Raw genomic sequence first — 17429 nt, forward strand, 5'->3', positions numbered from 1 at the left:
GATGTTCCCATAGGAAAGAAGTTTTCAGGATTCTACTCTACCCATTCATTGTTCAGAAGTGCACTGGAGGAGCCTGAACCATCCTCAGTCAGAAAATACTCAACAAGTGCTCAACACATGGATGAAGACAGAATTCCAGATGGACACCCTAGTTTTGATGGTATTATTCCTATATTGGGTGGGGGGTGGCTCCCAATTGTAGTGAATCTGGCAAAGGCATATGTCTACTTTCCTATATGCCCATACCATTACAAGCCTCTGAGGTTTGCTTACCAGCACAGAATACTACCGGCACTGAATGCTCCCACTTAGTCTCTCCTGAGCCCCCATGGTCTTTACAGAGAGACTAGTGGTAATGATAGACAGATTCAGGTTTCAGGATGCTCATGACTTACTAATTTACTGACTTAAACCCTTGTACTCCGAGTGGAGCATAGGTCATCTACAAGTCTCCTCCACTTCACTCTATCTTGAGACAAAACTTCTAGCTCACTCCAGGAGGACCCGTTGTTGTCCTTCAATTTCAGTAGATTTTCTCCATGTTGTCTGAGGTCTTCCTCTTTTGCATTTTCCTTGTGGTTTCCATGTGAGAGCTTGTCCAACTATGCTGGATGATGGTTTTCTGAGAATGTGGCCTAGCCATCCCACTTTCTTGTCTTGATTTGAATGGTTCTTGTCTTCTGTTCCACAGCTCCTCATTTGTGACGAAGTCTTGCCATTTGATGCAAAGGATATACCTCAGGCATCTGTTTATGAATGTCTGTAGCTTGTGATTTGAAGACTTTTAAGTATACTCCTCATATTTGTGTTGGAGATACGCTGTTTCATCTTCACAGATATTTGTGAACTCTGTATGAGATGAAGAGTCTTGAATGCAGCTGTTGCTTTCCCTATCCTGGCACTGATATCCTTGTCTGTTCCTCCATCTCTGTCCATAATATTCCCCAGGTAGGTGAACTGCTCCACATCTTCCAGGTCATCTCCTCCCAGCGTGATGGTGTTGGTTCTTGAACTGGTTGATCCTCATTGTCTTGATCTTGGTTAATGCTCAGTCCAGTTACAGAGGCAGTTTTGTGTAGCATTACAACCTTTTCTTCCATAGACTTCATAAACTTTGAAAAACCCTTCAATGGCATTGATAGACGCACTTTGTGGAAACTGCTGCAATACTGTGGCATCCCATCCAAAATTATTAACCTGATCTGTTCAACATATGAACCGTCAACATGCCAAGTTGTTCACAATGGTGTCTTGACAGAATCCTTCAGCATACTCTCAGTAGTGCGACAAGGGTGCCTGTTGTCACTTTTCTTGTTCTTGATCACAATGGACTGCATTATGAACAGGACAACAGATGGCCATCAATGGAGCATTCAATGGACACTTTTCAAACAGCTAGAAGACATTAATTTTGCTGACGTCACACCAACATGAAAGCATGGAAGAAAAGGTCCCAATGGTAGACAAAACTGCCTCAATGACTGGAACAGGATGCTCATAGTTACTGCTTTTTGGATGATATCCTGATCAGAGCTCTGATCTAGTCTGTAGTGCAAACTACCATGATCAGGATTGTGGATCTCCTACAAGTAGATGGCTTTGTAATAAACATCAGCAAATTTTCCTTAAGTCCCTTGATCGATATACCTCACCTATGAGTGAACACAGACATCTTGGTAGTGAAAATCTATACACCTCCTGAAAGATTCCAAGAGATCCAGGTGTGACACACAAGGTGAAATCCCAGCCATCCTGTTGTGCGGTCCCCATGGTGTGCTGATCAAGCCACTGACACCCTGCTTTCCGGGACTCCACACTACCCAGTCCTGCTGGGTTAGATCCTCTGGTCTCCCCCAGACAAGGCACAGAGTTGGGGTTACCTTCAGAGCAGCACAAACTGGCTCAGTTCAGCTCCAGGAGGGCTCAGCTCTAAGTGTGATGTTACTGGATTTTTAAAATAATTATAAAAGCATGTCTGTGATCACTGTACTAGGTTTACATCAAATTTTGGCCAAGTGAAGTATCTATTGAAAGCTGGTAATTCACTGAATCTCTTTATGCAACTTATGTACCTGTGCCATATTTTATATAAAGTTGTAGATATTGGCTTTATACCTACATTAGAAATTTTTTAGTGCTGAGATTCACAACAGAAGATGTGATTACCTCCCCAATCAGGTCACATGGGCTGAACAAAGGAACAGAGACCTAGACATGGATTCTATATTTTATAGAAATGGACTGGGACATCCTGGCTAACCCAGTGACCAATGACAGAATGCCACAACATGCAACCTGATCAGGTGGTCCTCCATTACCTATGTGAAGAAAGGTATTTCCCTCCACATGACAACACTATAAAGGTGTCCCTGGTCGTGACCACCTTGTTCTTCAGTCATCATGAACTAAGCCTGCATTGACTATGAGCCCATCCCTCAGGGGATGTATTTAGAGAAACTCTCAAAAATAGAATCAAAACAAAAAGGCAGTCAAGTAGCACTTTAAAGAGTAACAAAATAATTTATTAGGTGAGCTTTCGTGGGACAGACCCACTTCTTCAGACCATAGCCATACCAGAAATAGCAGCTTGTAACATCACTATGGCTTGCATCAATAGCTTTGATGTATGTGATGTACCACTTTAACATTTTTTTCTTTCTTTCACACCTTATTCTTTCTTCTTTTGTTAATAAACCTTTAGGTTTTAGATTATAAAGGATCGGCATCATGTGCTGTTTTGTGTAAGAGCTAAGACTGGGGACTGGACTTGACGTCCTGCGGTCCCTTCCAGTCCTAGGAGTCTATGATTCTAAGTATAGTATATATTGACCTGGGAATGTGGCTAGACCCTTTGGAGCCTGCAAGAATCTGTATGGATTTGGTGAAATAGGTTTTCATAGCCTCTCACCTGAGTAAGGCAAATTGCTAGTTTGGGCATTAGCAGCAGCTGAAGAATCCGTGGGTTTACTTATGTAGCCTCTGGCTGGCTAGTGGGGGCTGGCTTGGTTTGCCTTATTCAGAAGGAAATCCCAGCCTGGGCCATAAGAGGCCTAGTTTTAAGCAGTTTGTCCAGAATTGGTTCTCTCAGCCAACCCTAACCCTTAATAACATTACACCCCACCACCCTGTCCTGGTAGGCATCCCCCAGACAAGGCACAGAACTGGGGTTACCGTCAGAGCAGCACAGAAACTGAACCAGTTCAGCTCCAGCTATAAGGGCTCAGCTACCAGGGCTCAGCATCCAGAAAACCAACTTTCAAATAGGACTAAAACCCCAAACAAATCTGTCTTACTCTGTGTAAAAGTTTTGTACAGAGAAAGCTAAGAATATCAAGATAGCCCTCCTTATCAGTGAAAGGGTCATGCGTAGTGGTTGCCTTCCCCACTGCCGTCAGTAACAATTATTTACACTGGACATTGTAATAAAACAAAAGTGTCTTCATTAAGTATAAAAAGTAGGATTTACATGGCTGCAGGTGAAAACAGTCAATTAAAGTAAATTATGTTAAAATGAACAAAAAATACTTAGTTCTAATCCGCTAAGAAACTTGTTACATACAAAGTCTCACCTTTAACAGCTCTTCTTATTTCAGGTAATAGCTTCAATTCAGAGCTGATCTATGCTCTGACTTGGGTCTATAGCTTCTTTGAAGTTCTGTCTCTTGTCTTAGGGTGTATTAGGCATTTTCAAAGGCCATCTGAAGACAGTGGCTGATTGCTTAGACTTTTCCCGAGGATGGGAATCTTCTGTTCAACATCTCCCATTCCCAAGAAAAATTAGCATGTTCAAGATGGATTCCAGTACCAGGAGGTATGGTCATGTGTCTTTCTTGGATCAACCACAGTTTGAACTTACAAAACCAAGACTATTCAGAGGTCACTGCATTAATTACCGAGCCATCCAGGTTCTGGCGCATCAGTGATGGCCCTCAGAAGCACATTTAGAATTATAAGCAGATTCATACTTCATATTTCTAAGTTCACATACAAGAATGATACATACACAAAAATAGGATATACACATTCAGCAGACTGACTGTAAAACCCATGTTACATGACCTGTTTTGCATAGAGCATATTCAAGTTATACAGATTCATATCTATAAAGCAATTTCATAAAGCATATGGGGTGGAGCCAGTGACACCCGGATCTCACTGTTACATTCAAGAATGCACAAGGCAAAACACCATTCAGTTTTCAGCTTCTGGGCCACTCACTGTGTACGTGGGGATCAGTGTGGGCACAGGGATGGGCAAGACCAATCATCAGATGTCCCCATGTTTTCCTACTGCCTGAGCACATAAGAGATCAAGTGCTAGTCCCTAACGATGTGCACACCACCTTAAAATGGGGGACAATCCCAGGAAACAAGCACAAGCCACATAAGAAATTCAGAGTCCCAAGGAGACCCACCACAGGATGAGTCTCCTAGAGTTAAGAGTGCCCTCTGGAGAATCCACAGCCACCTAGAGGGAAATCATATCATGTTCAGACAAAAAGTGATGTTCAAGTAATATTTATTTTAAAAAAATGGGTATTATATTTAATTATAGTAATATTTAAATATAGCTTCATCCAGTGGGAAGCTTTACTCCAGAAATAGCATATTTTCTCAACAACTGACAACTGCAAAAAAAAGAAAAGTTTCAGTGGCATTTTGAATAATTTTTTTTTACATTTATATCATATAGACAATTTCTTTTTTTAAAATAATTAGGACTGTAATGTGTACTGCAGATCTACAGTGAAATATATTCACTTCCTTTGCTGTTTTAACTGCACACATTTGTCACAGCCATAGTTCTCTCTCAAGTATTTGTGACTACAGTTGTGCAAACATTGCTTTCACTGAGACTAGCACAAAGGCTTCTGCACAAGCTAAAGCAAACAAAATCAAGTAGTCCAGCTTTAACATTTGCCCTGCTTTAAAATACCTCTAATTCTGAAGAAGAGCATTTTCTACACTCTAAAAATATTATTCTAATATTAACTATTGTTCCTAAGCAATGTGGGGTGGGGAAATGACTGAAATACTTTGCTCTGAAAGACTGGACTAGCCAACAAACAGAGCACAGATTAGTTTCATTAACCTCGTTCCAAAAACAATTTAGAAAGTATATTTTGATTTCTTCTGAAATAATTTTAATTATTGTTATCTTGTAAGAATTATCACTAACATTCATATTAAGGAAAACAGCAGAAGAAAGCTATTTAAATAAAGCGCAAAAATTTCTTAGAATCAGTGGCTATATTAAATTACAAACTGATACTAAGAGGTAATTAGCTGCAAAAAACGTATGTTAGCAGGGAACCACTGGAATGCTAATATCACTGTTGAATGGGAAAACAGGTGCTGAGATCACACGGCTTCAGAAACCTCCATATAGGCACACAGATAGGAAATGAGCGGGTAAGAAATTTTCCATTTTGGTAGCAGCAACTACTATCACTATGTTATGTCTCGATGGCTTCCCTCCATTCTGCAGTGTTAAGAGGTGGTGCAAAGCCATGACACAAATATGTGCTGGCTGTCCCTTCTCCTATTACTTGCCACCAAATGAGTCACTCTGAAGCTGTATAAAACTCTTTATAAACGGCAAATCACAAACTATGTACTGCAAACAACCTGCATAGCAGCTATCCTAATAAAAAGCTGAACCTTTAGCTAACGAACCATCGGGGGGGTATGGGGGGCAGAACTGCAGGGGAGACTGTGAGCAGAAATTACCAGCTTAGACTCTATTCTGCAGCCCACTCTCCCATAACTATCACTCCTGGGAAACAGCAAGCAGTAAAACAGAGGTAGACGGGGTAAGAATAAAGTAAAATAGAATGAGTTTGAAAAGGAATCTGTCCCTTGAAGGTTGCTTAAAAGGCAAAATTATTACTGGGCCCCTCCCTGCTAAAGACCTCTATGGAAGAATGTGTCTAAAAGACAAGTTAGCCAAGGCTCACATGGCAGTTAGTCTGCAGCTGAAGGCCTGCTTTAAGAGGCTGTTGTGTGATTGCACTCTGAGTTTAGATGCAGTATATGAAAATCTTCAAAGTACTTATATATTAAACTTACAATCCTTTTTATTTCAATCCTCTCTCTAGTATGTAAAATACCAATTCTTACATTTGTGTAAGCTTCAATGAAGTACATTAACCTCATCTGTTAAATCTAGCATAATTATTGACTAATACAATTGATACAAATTTTATTGCAACCATGGTGCAGGCAGAATAAGATAGAAACAACTTTCTGTACTGCTATAGAGGTTAAAATGCATCAGTGAAGCAGAATAAAACAATGAACAATTTATGAGGTGCAAGGCAATTTTACATCACTCAAGGGCAGATTGGTGAGATTAGCAAAATATTGTTGCTTCTAGAGAGGTGTCCAGAGAGATTAGTATTTGCTGTAGAGAGCCCGGCTACTTACTGGGCACATGTTGCAGGGCAGATACTAACCTCTTACAGGATGTTAAAAAGAAAGTCTGTAGGGAGGTTATTCCATAACTATATTCTGAAAGTTTTTCTGTACCTTCCTATGAAACATACTGCACAGCATATGTCAAAAACAGGTAATGGACTCGATGGAGTGTTGGGGAGATCACGTACATCAGTTCCTATAACCCACTGAGACTGACTTACCTTCTCAGTGTTTATATGTGGTGCTTCCAGGTCGCACTGATACACACTGCCAGGATAGCATGGGGTACCTTGCAATTTTCACTGCTTGGGTGTTTTGATGAGAAATAGTATAATACTTGTTCGCACATGTAAAAGAAGGTTACAGGTATTTTGTATATAAGTATTCCTATTTTCTAGAACAAACTCATACTTTTCTTATAAAGTGTATGACCCACTGTTTACATACTTCACATTAAATAGTGAGATGATGGTGCAAAACAATACCCGTTTTCTATTCCATCAGGAAGTATTTCCTCAAAGACAGTGGTTCCCAACCTTTTCACTAGTGCAGGCCACTAATCATCCCCCCCAAACTATTCATGGACCCCCAATAACCCCCCAAATGGTTCGTGGACCTCCCCCCATCAAAGCCAATTCTAACCACTGTGTACACTGCATTAAATGAAAAAGAAAACCACAACACAGATTTTTTTCTGGAAAGCAATTAACAACATTAGTGGAAGATAGTTAATTTAAAAATACTAATTGATTGTAACTTTGCAATTCATTTAAATCTTATCTTCTATAATCATTTTTATTTCCCATGGAACCCTGGAAATAACCTTGCGCACCCCTCAGGCTGGGAACCTCTGCTCTGCGAGTAAGTTGCATTAAAGACAGGCTACACCTGTTCAGAACTGGAAAAGATTGCCCAGGACAGGGGAACGCTGGCGAATGGTCATCAATGGCCTGTACTTCAAGATGTAGGAGTAGAAGAGCCTTACTACTACTACTACTACATCTTTAATATAGTTAGCAATGTTACTCATTAAATTGTCTGTAAGGTAAGTAAAAAAAAGATGGCTAAAAATCTGAACGTTTTTAAAATATGCCCAAAGCATTTCACTGGGGACAGTAATATAAACTACACAAGTTGCAGCCTTTTCTTCTTATCAAAGTTCTGTGTCAGTATTTTTGACGTGATATTATTTGATAAAAAATATAAAATATTTTAAGACATACTTTGTTCAATAAATATAATGTAAATGCTTACCCTTTTAATAAGTATTAAAAGAGCTATTTCTGTGATAAAAATATCATTTCTAGATGAAATTTTATATACAAAATTCTATTTTCCACACCATGACAATAAATCACCATCCCAAACACATTGCTCTGAACAAGTGAAAAACTCTACATGTTAAAGAGTCTCATTTTCATTTTACTGTTTCTTCCTTTTGTGAGAGTTGTGAACTCTCACTCGCTGCTTAACAGTGGAAGCAATTTTCATAGATGCCTTCTTTACAAGGGACCTTTCCACAGCTCCAGGTTTCCATAGCAACAGCTGTGCATCCTCTCCACCAGTCAACAAAGAATCCTCTGTCATGTTCCAGTAGAATGAGCGAACCGTAGCAGAGTGCCCTCCATGAAGGGTGCCCACAAGGCTCAGTCCATTAATGCCACAGTTTATTAGGTGAATATTTCCCATAGATGTTCCACCAACAACAAGCAATTTGTCTGTCTTTTCATGGTACAAGCCACCTATTAGATAGTTTAAGTTGCTATTTTCAATGCAAACTACTTCCCTAACATCCAGAATCTGCAACAATGTCATTGGCTCTTCAGTATCTATTTGACTAAGATCCCACCAACAAAATCCTTCTGTATGAGTCATGCAGTATACCTGTTTATAATCTTTCCCAGACCAACCAATAAAACTTACAGATGAATCCGAATTACAAGTTGCAAGCAAAGCATCATCTTCATCTTCCTTGTTAATATCAAATACATTAACCAATCCATCGGTTGACCCAGAGGCTACCAAATTGGGTTGAACTGGATGGAAACAAATTTTAGTGATATCATCATTATGAGTCTCTGAATAGGTTCCTAATGGCTCTTTAGCTGTGCTTGTGTAGTCTGTATTACTTCTTGCATCCCAAAATACCATGAATGTGTCCTCTTCAACTTCTTCTGTCCCAGCACAAACGATGAGATCATTGCAATTAATATCAAAGCTGATGAAAACATTTGAAGGATAACCACGGAATAATTGCACAGTTTCCTGAGTAGCTAAGCGAGTATCCCAGCATTTTATTGTGCCATCACTGCATGCCGAAAACAACTTATTGTCGCTTGTATGAGCAAATCTGACACCATTAAGTAACCCAGGATGGGCATTATACTCCCGTAACAAGTGTAACGTTTCTCTGTTATATACTCTAATTGATTTATTGGAACATGAAACAGCAACTAAGTGGTTGCTTTCTGCTTGAACGGATTTTGAAACATCTATATCCAGTAAGTAAGCAGGGTCTTCCATTATTGCACAACGTTTTGCTATGCGCAAATTAGCAAACTGTTCTTCGATCTTCTCCATTGTCAGCAAAACTACACCCAAAGCTGGTAGAAATCTGCAATACATAAAATTCCAAATACATTATTTGAATTAAACAACTTTCAATTACATAGAAATTCCAACTCTTAAAAATCTCTGAAACAGATCGCAAACGTAGGTTTAAAGTATTTTTATACCACAAGTACCATAATTTGATATATACACAAGAGGATAAAACAGACGTAAATATGAATGGAGCAGCTGGATCCATCAGGAAGCCATCTTGGTAAAATGTGTTTTATGGTAATTATTTTACCTGGGCCTAGAAAATCTTAATTGTTGTGTTTGCTAATCATCTGCAAGTTGTTCTAGCCAAATTTGCTTCATCATACTAATAAGCAGAAAATCAATGTTCTTCACAAGTGAAAAGTTATTGACGTTAACTAACAATATAGTCTGCTGGGCTATATGTGATACTAGCTGAAATCATACTTGGCACTATAATGGTCAGTTGGGGTCAAGTTTGCCTAAAGATGCAATATTGGTGCCACATGACTGGTACTTAGTTAATGGGAGTTAGGCACTTAACTTGGTTAGGTGCTTTCCTAAATTCCATGAAGCATCTACTTGCATTTTTACACACTTAAATATATTTGTACATCTGGCCGTGAGAGCAAAGGGTAAAATAAAGTATTAAAATTCAATGAACACAATAGCATATTGTTTAGGGTAATCCAAGATCAAATAAATTAAGAGTCAGAATGAAACTCAGCAACAGTGAACAGCTTCTAGACTGTAGAAAAGCAACGAGAGGTCCTGTGGCACCTTATAGTCTAACAGAAACGTATGAGCATAAGCTTTCGTGGGCAAAGACCGACTTCGTCAGATGCAGGACGAAGTGGGTCTTTGCCCACGAAAGCTTATGCTCATACATTTCTGTTAGACTATAAGGTGCCACAGGACCCCTCATTGCTTTTGCAGATCCAGACCAACATGGCTACCCCTCTGATACTAGACTATGGAACTATCCCTGAAGAGCAAAGGTGAATGACCTATAGTAAAATGGTTTAAAAAAAATAGACTTGACAATACACTCTAGGTAAAAACTTTACATTCAGACACAATTTCTTCTGTGGCATTACTGAACTGCCCTGTAAATCGAAGATATTTCAGCAAATAGTACAGCTTCTAAAATGTGCAGATTACAAAATAAATAAATAACTATACATATTTTTTAAAAGAATCTTCATTTCCTAACATGAAACTAATCCTATTCCAAAATACGCAAAGTGACCTATGGGAGGTTTAAAAACAAACAAACAAACAAACCTGCCCTGTTTTCTGCATTATTTATGAAATTGTGCCACAACAGTAAAGGGCTGAAGCCAATTCTGAGTCAGAAAAATTTACGCAGCCTTTATATTAAGATAATTTGCCATGATGGCCAATTTTTAAGTGTCTGTCAGTTTACCAACTTTGACCACTATAAAAGGAACAAAACTTTCTGAAATTTCATTGGGTTATGAAAGCTTAACAGATGTCAGACCATGTGGCTGACAAAGTTTTCAGGACAGAGCTTTTTCTTTTTAAATATAAATTGGCACCAAAAGTTCAATAAAAATTAGCTACCTGAAAAAACATATAGGGTCTGTCTACATTTGCACTCCTCTTTCGAAAGAGGCATGCAAATGAGGTAAACTGAAGATGCAAATGAGAGATTTGCATATCTGGCACCTTATTTGCATATTCTAATTTCAAAAGAGCTTCTGTCAAAAGAAGAAAGCCAGTGTAGATGCTGCTCTTTTAAAAGTAAACCCATCTTCGAAAGAATCCTTCTTCCCTTTATTTAATGGGAAAAAGGATTCTTTCAAAGATGGGGTTTTACTTTCAAAAGAGCAGCATCTACATTGGCCTTCTTCTTTTGGAAAAAGCTCTTTTGAAACTAGAACATGCAAATTAGGTGCAGATATGCAAATTTATGTCTCGTTTGCATTTTGATTTACCTCATTTGCATTCTCTTTCGAAAGAGGCATAAAAATGAGGGAAATCAAAAATTCAAATGAGGTGCAGACTTACATATCTGATGCCTCATTTGCACATTCTTCTTTCAAAAGAAGAAACCAGTGTAGATATGGTTCTTTCGAAAGTAAACCCTATCTTCAAAAGAACCCTTCCTCCTTTTTTTAATGGGAAGAAGTATTCTTTCCCAGATGGGGTTTACTTTCAAAAGAGCTGCATCTACACTGCTTTTCTTCTTTCAAAAGAAGATCTTTCGAACAAATATTCAAATCTGCACCTCATTTGCATGTTTGATTTCCCTCACTTGCATGCCTCCTTCAAAAGAGAAATGCAAGTGTAGATACAGCCCTAAAGCCACAATATCTTAATTCCTAAGTCACAAATAATCTTATAAACCTATGCTTCAGTAATAGCCTGTGAGAATAATGTCTCCAGGTCAATATTCCGTATCAAAACAGCCCTACAGAATACAGGTGCAAGTGCATTTTCACCACAGATTTCAGACATCCTTTGGAAACTACACTTTTCTGTCTGGTATAACTATGTGCCTACATTTAATCACCACAGTTTACCTCTTTCAAACCTACCTGGATAGGTCTTCCAGATTAGGCAAACTGTCAGCAACGCAATTATAGAAACATTGGCCAGTTCATAAGCATTGTTCAGCAGAATTTAAGCTCTTCAGAGCAAAGACTGAGACTATGGGTTCATTAAGCTATACATACCTATGTAGAGGTTTTTCAAAAACAATGCCCTTACTGTTCTTGGATATAATAATGGAATGAAAAAAGCTCTTCCCAGATAGTGACAGAGTGATAGTCATGTTAGTCTGTATTCTATCAAAACAAACCAGCAGTCATGTAGCACTTTAAAGACTAACAAAATAGTTTATTAGGTGATGAGCTTTCATGGGACAGACCCACTTCTTCAGATCAGGTCTGTCCCATGAAAGCTCATCACCTAGCAAATTATTTTGTTAGTGTTTAAAGTGCTACATGACTGCTTTTTTGCTCTCCCCAGACAGTTTTATAACAGTACCTCAAAGATGTGACAATGGATAAAAAGACAAAAGACATAAACCACAGTTTTGAAAGGGGAAAAAAAGTGTCAACTATTTAACAATGCTCATACAAATCTGTGGTCCACTTTTTAAAAAAAAAGAGAAGGCAAAACATTAATTTGAATTAGTGTCAGAAAGTGGAAAAGGTGGAACATGGCAGATTTAATCAGGATTGCTGAAAAATTACTACAGATGCTTGTATTTTAAAATATATATTTCTAAATCTGTGTCTGCACGTGGACACAGGAAGGAAGTAATCTGCAGAACTCAGGCTAATCTCTGAACTCTGATGATTGCAGAACACGTATACAGCGGGTCCCGGACAGACTCTGTAAGAAAAAAAGGTAATTTTCCATGCTGACCTAAATTTCTACCTCAAACTAATCAAACCCTTTTAGACGAGAAAGGTCAAGTAAACTCAGACAGACATTCTTCTGACAAATGTCAGCCATTTGGAAAGTAACCCATGATTGTTTAATATTACTGACACTGATAAAAGATATTGTTCCATGTGCATTTTTGCAACACTACTCTTGTGCGTCCATAAGAACATAAGAATGGCCATACTGGGTCAGTCCATCCAGCCCAGTATCCCGTCTGCCGACAGTGGCCAATGCCAGGTGCCCCAGAGAAGGAGAACAGAAGACAATGATCAAGTGATTTTATCTCCTGCCATCCATCTCCTGCCCTTGTACTGAAGGCTAGGGCACCATACTTTACCCCTGGCTAATAGCTATTTATGGACCTAACCTGCAAAAATTTATCAAGCTCTTTTTTAAACCCTAATAGAGTCCTGGCCTTCACAGCCTCCTCCGGCAAGGAGTTCCACAGGTTGACTGTGCGCTGTGTGAAGAAAAATTTCCTTTTATTAGTTTTGAACCTACTACCCATCAATTTAATTTGGTGTCCCCTAGTTCTTGTATTATGGGAAAAGGTAAATAATTTTTCTATATTCATTTTCTCCACACCATTCATAATTTTATATACCTCTATCATATCGCCCCTCAATCGCCTCTTTTCCAGACTGAAAAGTCCCAGTCTCTCTAGCCTCTCCCCATATGGGACCCGTTCCAAACCCCTAATCATCTTAGTCGCCCTTTTCTGAACCTTTTCTAATGCCAATATATCTTTTTTGAGGTGAGGAGACCACATCTGCACACAGTACTCAAGATGTGGGCGTACCATAGTTTTATATAGGGGAAGTATGATATCTTTTGTCTTATTATCTATCCCTTTTTTAATAATTCCTAACATCCTATTTGCTTTACTAACTGCCGCTGCACACTGCGTGGATGTCTTCAGAGAACTATCCACTATAACTCCAAGATCACTTTCCTGATCTGTCATAGCTAAATTTGACCCCAAAAATTTGTCCAAATTTTTATTCATGCAGGAAATGTCAAATTACACCCTACTGCATGCACAGTCTGCAAGGTCTTTCTTCAGCTTAACATAATGAGGCTCTCTAGAAAAGAGAATAGGCCAGTGAGCTCTTCTAGTTAGTTACTCCGAATTTTACAGTTTTAGATGCTCTGAAATACCAGCAAAATGTTTTAATGTTTTCCAGAGAGACAAAATCTGTATGTACTAGAAGGCAATGTCTGAAAGGGGTTTATGCTGCATTTGACAGCTACCAAGTGTTACTAAAACCTGTTTTATTAATATGCAACAAACTCGCTGCTCTAATGAAAAATACTTTATTATGAATTCCTGACTGAAGGTTATATAAACAATTCATGATGACTTCAGGGTGTAGCTGCCAGCCCTTCCTTTTCAGAAGGGGAAGTCACTGTTGTATTTTGGTGGGAGAGTCTAAATAGGAGGAATAGGATGTGTTTTAAATTTATGAGATGAATAGGAAATAATGATCTTCCAAGCACAACAGTAGATAACTGTTGGAATGCTGCCATTTACAAGAATATACATGGCAAATGATGCTATGCACTCCAGAACGTAGTCCGTGATGCCATGTTATCTCTGCCTCCATCTGCCATGCCTGTAACACTTGGCTACCGTTTCAACAGGTCTCTTAATATTTTGTTCTTAAATACAGAAAAACACTTATGAGATTAGCAACCAGTTGCTATCTTTGGCAAAGAGGGTGCACAGTTTGTAAACTTAAGTTTAAAATTCACCTGGCATGAAATTTTCAGCTGTTGTAATCTATATTTTTTTAAATTAAATGGTTGGTTGTTTTTTTTAAATTTGAATGGTAGAAATATAGGGCTAGAATGGACCTCAGTGGGCCACACAGTCCACTCCCCTGTGCTGAGACAGTTCTAAGTAAACATAAACCATCTCTGATAGGTATCTGTCCAATCTGTTCTTTAAAAACTCCACCAACAGAAATTCCACAGCATCTTTTGATAATCTGTTCCAATGCTTAACTATCCTTACAGGTAGAACATTTTTTTCTAATATCTAACAATCTCTCTTGCTGCAAACTAAGCTGATTAATTCTTGCCCCACCCTTTGTGGAGTTGGAGAACAAATGATCACCATCCTCTTTACAACAGCCTTTGACATATTTGAAGGCTTTTATGCTCCCACTCCACCTTCTCTTCTCTAACTAAATATGCCCAATTCTTTCAACATTTCCACACAGTTCATACTGTCTAAACCTTGTATAATTTTTGTTCTTTTCTTCTGGTCTCTCTCCAGTTTGTTCATAGCTTTACTGGCACCATCAGAGTTTTCAAAATATTCAGCTGGTTGACCAACACCAAGAGCACCCACAGGAAAATACTGGGTGGATTTGTCTTATTGTTTAACCTGGTTGCTCACTCCCCAAACCTACAAGGATCATGAAGAGAGCTAACAACCATTATAAAGGAACCGCACGGGAAGTTTCATTTTTAAGTCATAATGCTTAAAGCCTCTCCAACTAAATAAAGGGCAGACTTAAGTCTGGATTACATCTTCAGCATCAGTCTCTAAAAACATTTGTAGAGAAATATACATATATAAAAGCTACACCTAGTGCTGAGAACGGCAAGTAGAAAAAAACATTCCCTAAACACTGCCAAATTTGACCCAAACTTTCTATTTCTGTGGAAGGACAATATCTTGGGCAACAAATACTACATCATTACTACCTGAATTTTAAATAGTAGCGCTCTTTGAGGTACTAGCAAAGCCTCATGACACAATCTGTGCATCAGATCCATGGCCTCTTTGGCAGATGGAAGTTAGACATTAAGTGCACAGTCCAGTACTAACAGTGATTATAAAAGCTGTTGTAATAACTGGGCCCAATAATTGTAAGCTCTGTTGTGAAAACTGCTTTCAATAAAGAACATTTTAAACAGGGGCACGAGAACCAGCCAAAGAGACTAAATTAGTCCAAACATAACTGGTTTAAAAAAAAAAAAAGTAGTCCAGTAGCACCTTAAAGACTAACTATTATTTATTAGGTGATGAGCTTTCACGGGACAGATCCACTTCTTCAGATCTGGAGAATAATAAATGATAACAGAGAAAAAGAATTTTTAACAAAGATAGGGGGAAGAAAAAAGCTAACAAATCAGCTATATATGAGAAAGAAGGTCAGGGGGTGGGGTGAAGAAGATTAAAAAAACCTCTGCAAGTGTCTATTAAGTAAGATGCTTGCAATCACTTCAAATTTCAAAGGTGGGAAAATTGTCCCTGTGCTGCATCAGATGATTGATATCTTTGTTGAGTACGTGGCGATAGGTACCAAACTTGAATATAAATTCCAATTCAGATGTCTCCCTTTTTAATCTGGTGTTAAAAACTTCACAAAAGCTCATCACCTAATAAATATCGTTATCTTTAAGGTGCAACAGGACTGCTGTTTTTGTTTGGTGAAGACACAGGCTAACATGGTTACCTCTCTGGTAAAAAACATGGGACATGGAACTAGAAATTAATTCACCAAAATTGGTGTTTTAGATATTATGCCTAACTCACAGACAAAATAACGAGGGTGCAGGCTATTCTGCCCATCACTCTCATATTTTGAATCATAACAGAGAGGAAGCCGTGCTAGTATATACACTATCAAAACAAAAAGCAGTCAAGTAGCACTTTAAAGACTAGCAAAATAGTTTATTAGGTGAGCTTTCATGGGACAGACCCACTTCTTCAGACCATAGCCAGACCAGAACAGACTCAATATTTAAGGCACAGAGAACCAAAAACAGTAAGCAAGGAGGACAAATCAGAAAAAGATAAGCAAGGTGAGCAAATCAGAGAGTGGAGGGGTGGGGGGGAAGGTCAAGAATTAGACTGAGCCAAGTATGCAGACGAGCCCCTATAGTGACTCAGAAAGTTCCCATCACCATTTAAACCATGTGTTAATGTGCCGAATTTGAATATAAAAGCCAGCTCGGCTGTTTCCCTTTCCAGAACGGTGCAATAATTCTTCTTCAGTAACACACATACCTTTAGGTCATTGACAGAATGCCCCATTCCATTAAAATGTTGACTAACTGGTTTGTGGATCTGGAGTGTTCTGATGTCTGTTTTGTGCCCATCATTGGACCTAACCAAGTTACTCACAGAATCACAGGCACTTTCTCATGCTCCTCTACTAACATCATATATGCCATCATGTGCCAACAATGCCCAGATGCTGTGTATATTGGACAGACTTCTAACTCCCTTAGACAAAGGGTCAATGGGCACAAAACAGACATCAAAACACTCCAGATCCACAAACCAGCTAGTCAACATTTTAATGGAATGGGGCATTCTGTCAATGACCTAAAGGTATGTGTGTTACTGAAGAAGAATTATCGCACCGTTCTGGAAAGGGAAACAGCCGAGCTGGCTTTTATATTCAAATTCGGCACATTAACACATGGTTTAAATGGTGATGGGAACTTTCTGAGTCACTATAGGGGCTCGTCTGCATACTTGGCTCAATCTAATTCTTGACCTTCCCCCCCACCCCTCCACTTTCTGATTTGCTCACCTTGATTATCTTTTTCTGATTTGTCCTCCTTGCTTACTGTTTTTGGTTCTCTGTGCCTTAAATATTGAGTCTGTTCTGGTCTGGCTATGGTCTGAAGAAGTGGGTCTGTCCAACGAAAGCTCACCTAATAAACTATTTTGCGAGTCTTTAAAGTGCTACTTGACTGCTTTTTGTTTTGATATTTTGAATCCTTGAAGAAAGACTTTGGGACCGTCCTCATCCTAATCCTGAGAGATATCCTGATAAAACTGGTCCAGAAACAGGGACTCAGATAACATCACCACTTCTCCTGGATCTCCAGAATCCCACAGCCACCAACAATGAAACAGGATCAGACTAACAGCAGCAGCAACAACAGTGCCAGGGCATTTCAACTAATTTCTTCTCTTTATCCCCTGTAGGACAGTTATCTTTGACACCATCTAAGAACCTGTCAAAAAAAAGGAGGAGAGGGTGGGGG

General features: G+C 38.9%; 1 protein-coding gene across 4 annotated transcripts in view; it reads right to left on the reverse strand.

Annotated features, from left to right (window-relative positions):
- Window positions 1-7052: 7052 nt before the first annotated feature.
- The window catches only part of LOC142014190 (WD repeat-containing protein 89-like), a 111810-nt gene continuing 101433 nt past the window's right edge, over window positions 7053-17429 (reverse strand). For all 4 annotated transcript variants that reach the window (XM_074996332.1, XM_074996334.1, XM_074996335.1 and 1 more), the window contains one exon: window positions 7053-9030. In XM_074996332.1, the coding sequence (XP_074852433.1) occupies window positions 7839-9030 (1192 nt within the window). In that variant the 3' untranslated portion in view covers window positions 7053-7838. The remainder of the gene's footprint in view (window positions 9031-17429) is intronic.

Source organism: Carettochelys insculpta, chromosome 6, assembly GCF_033958435.1.
Source record: "Carettochelys insculpta isolate YL-2023 chromosome 6, ASM3395843v1, whole genome shotgun sequence".
NCBI classification, from domain to species: domain Eukaryota; kingdom Metazoa; phylum Chordata; order Testudines; family Carettochelyidae; genus Carettochelys; species Carettochelys insculpta.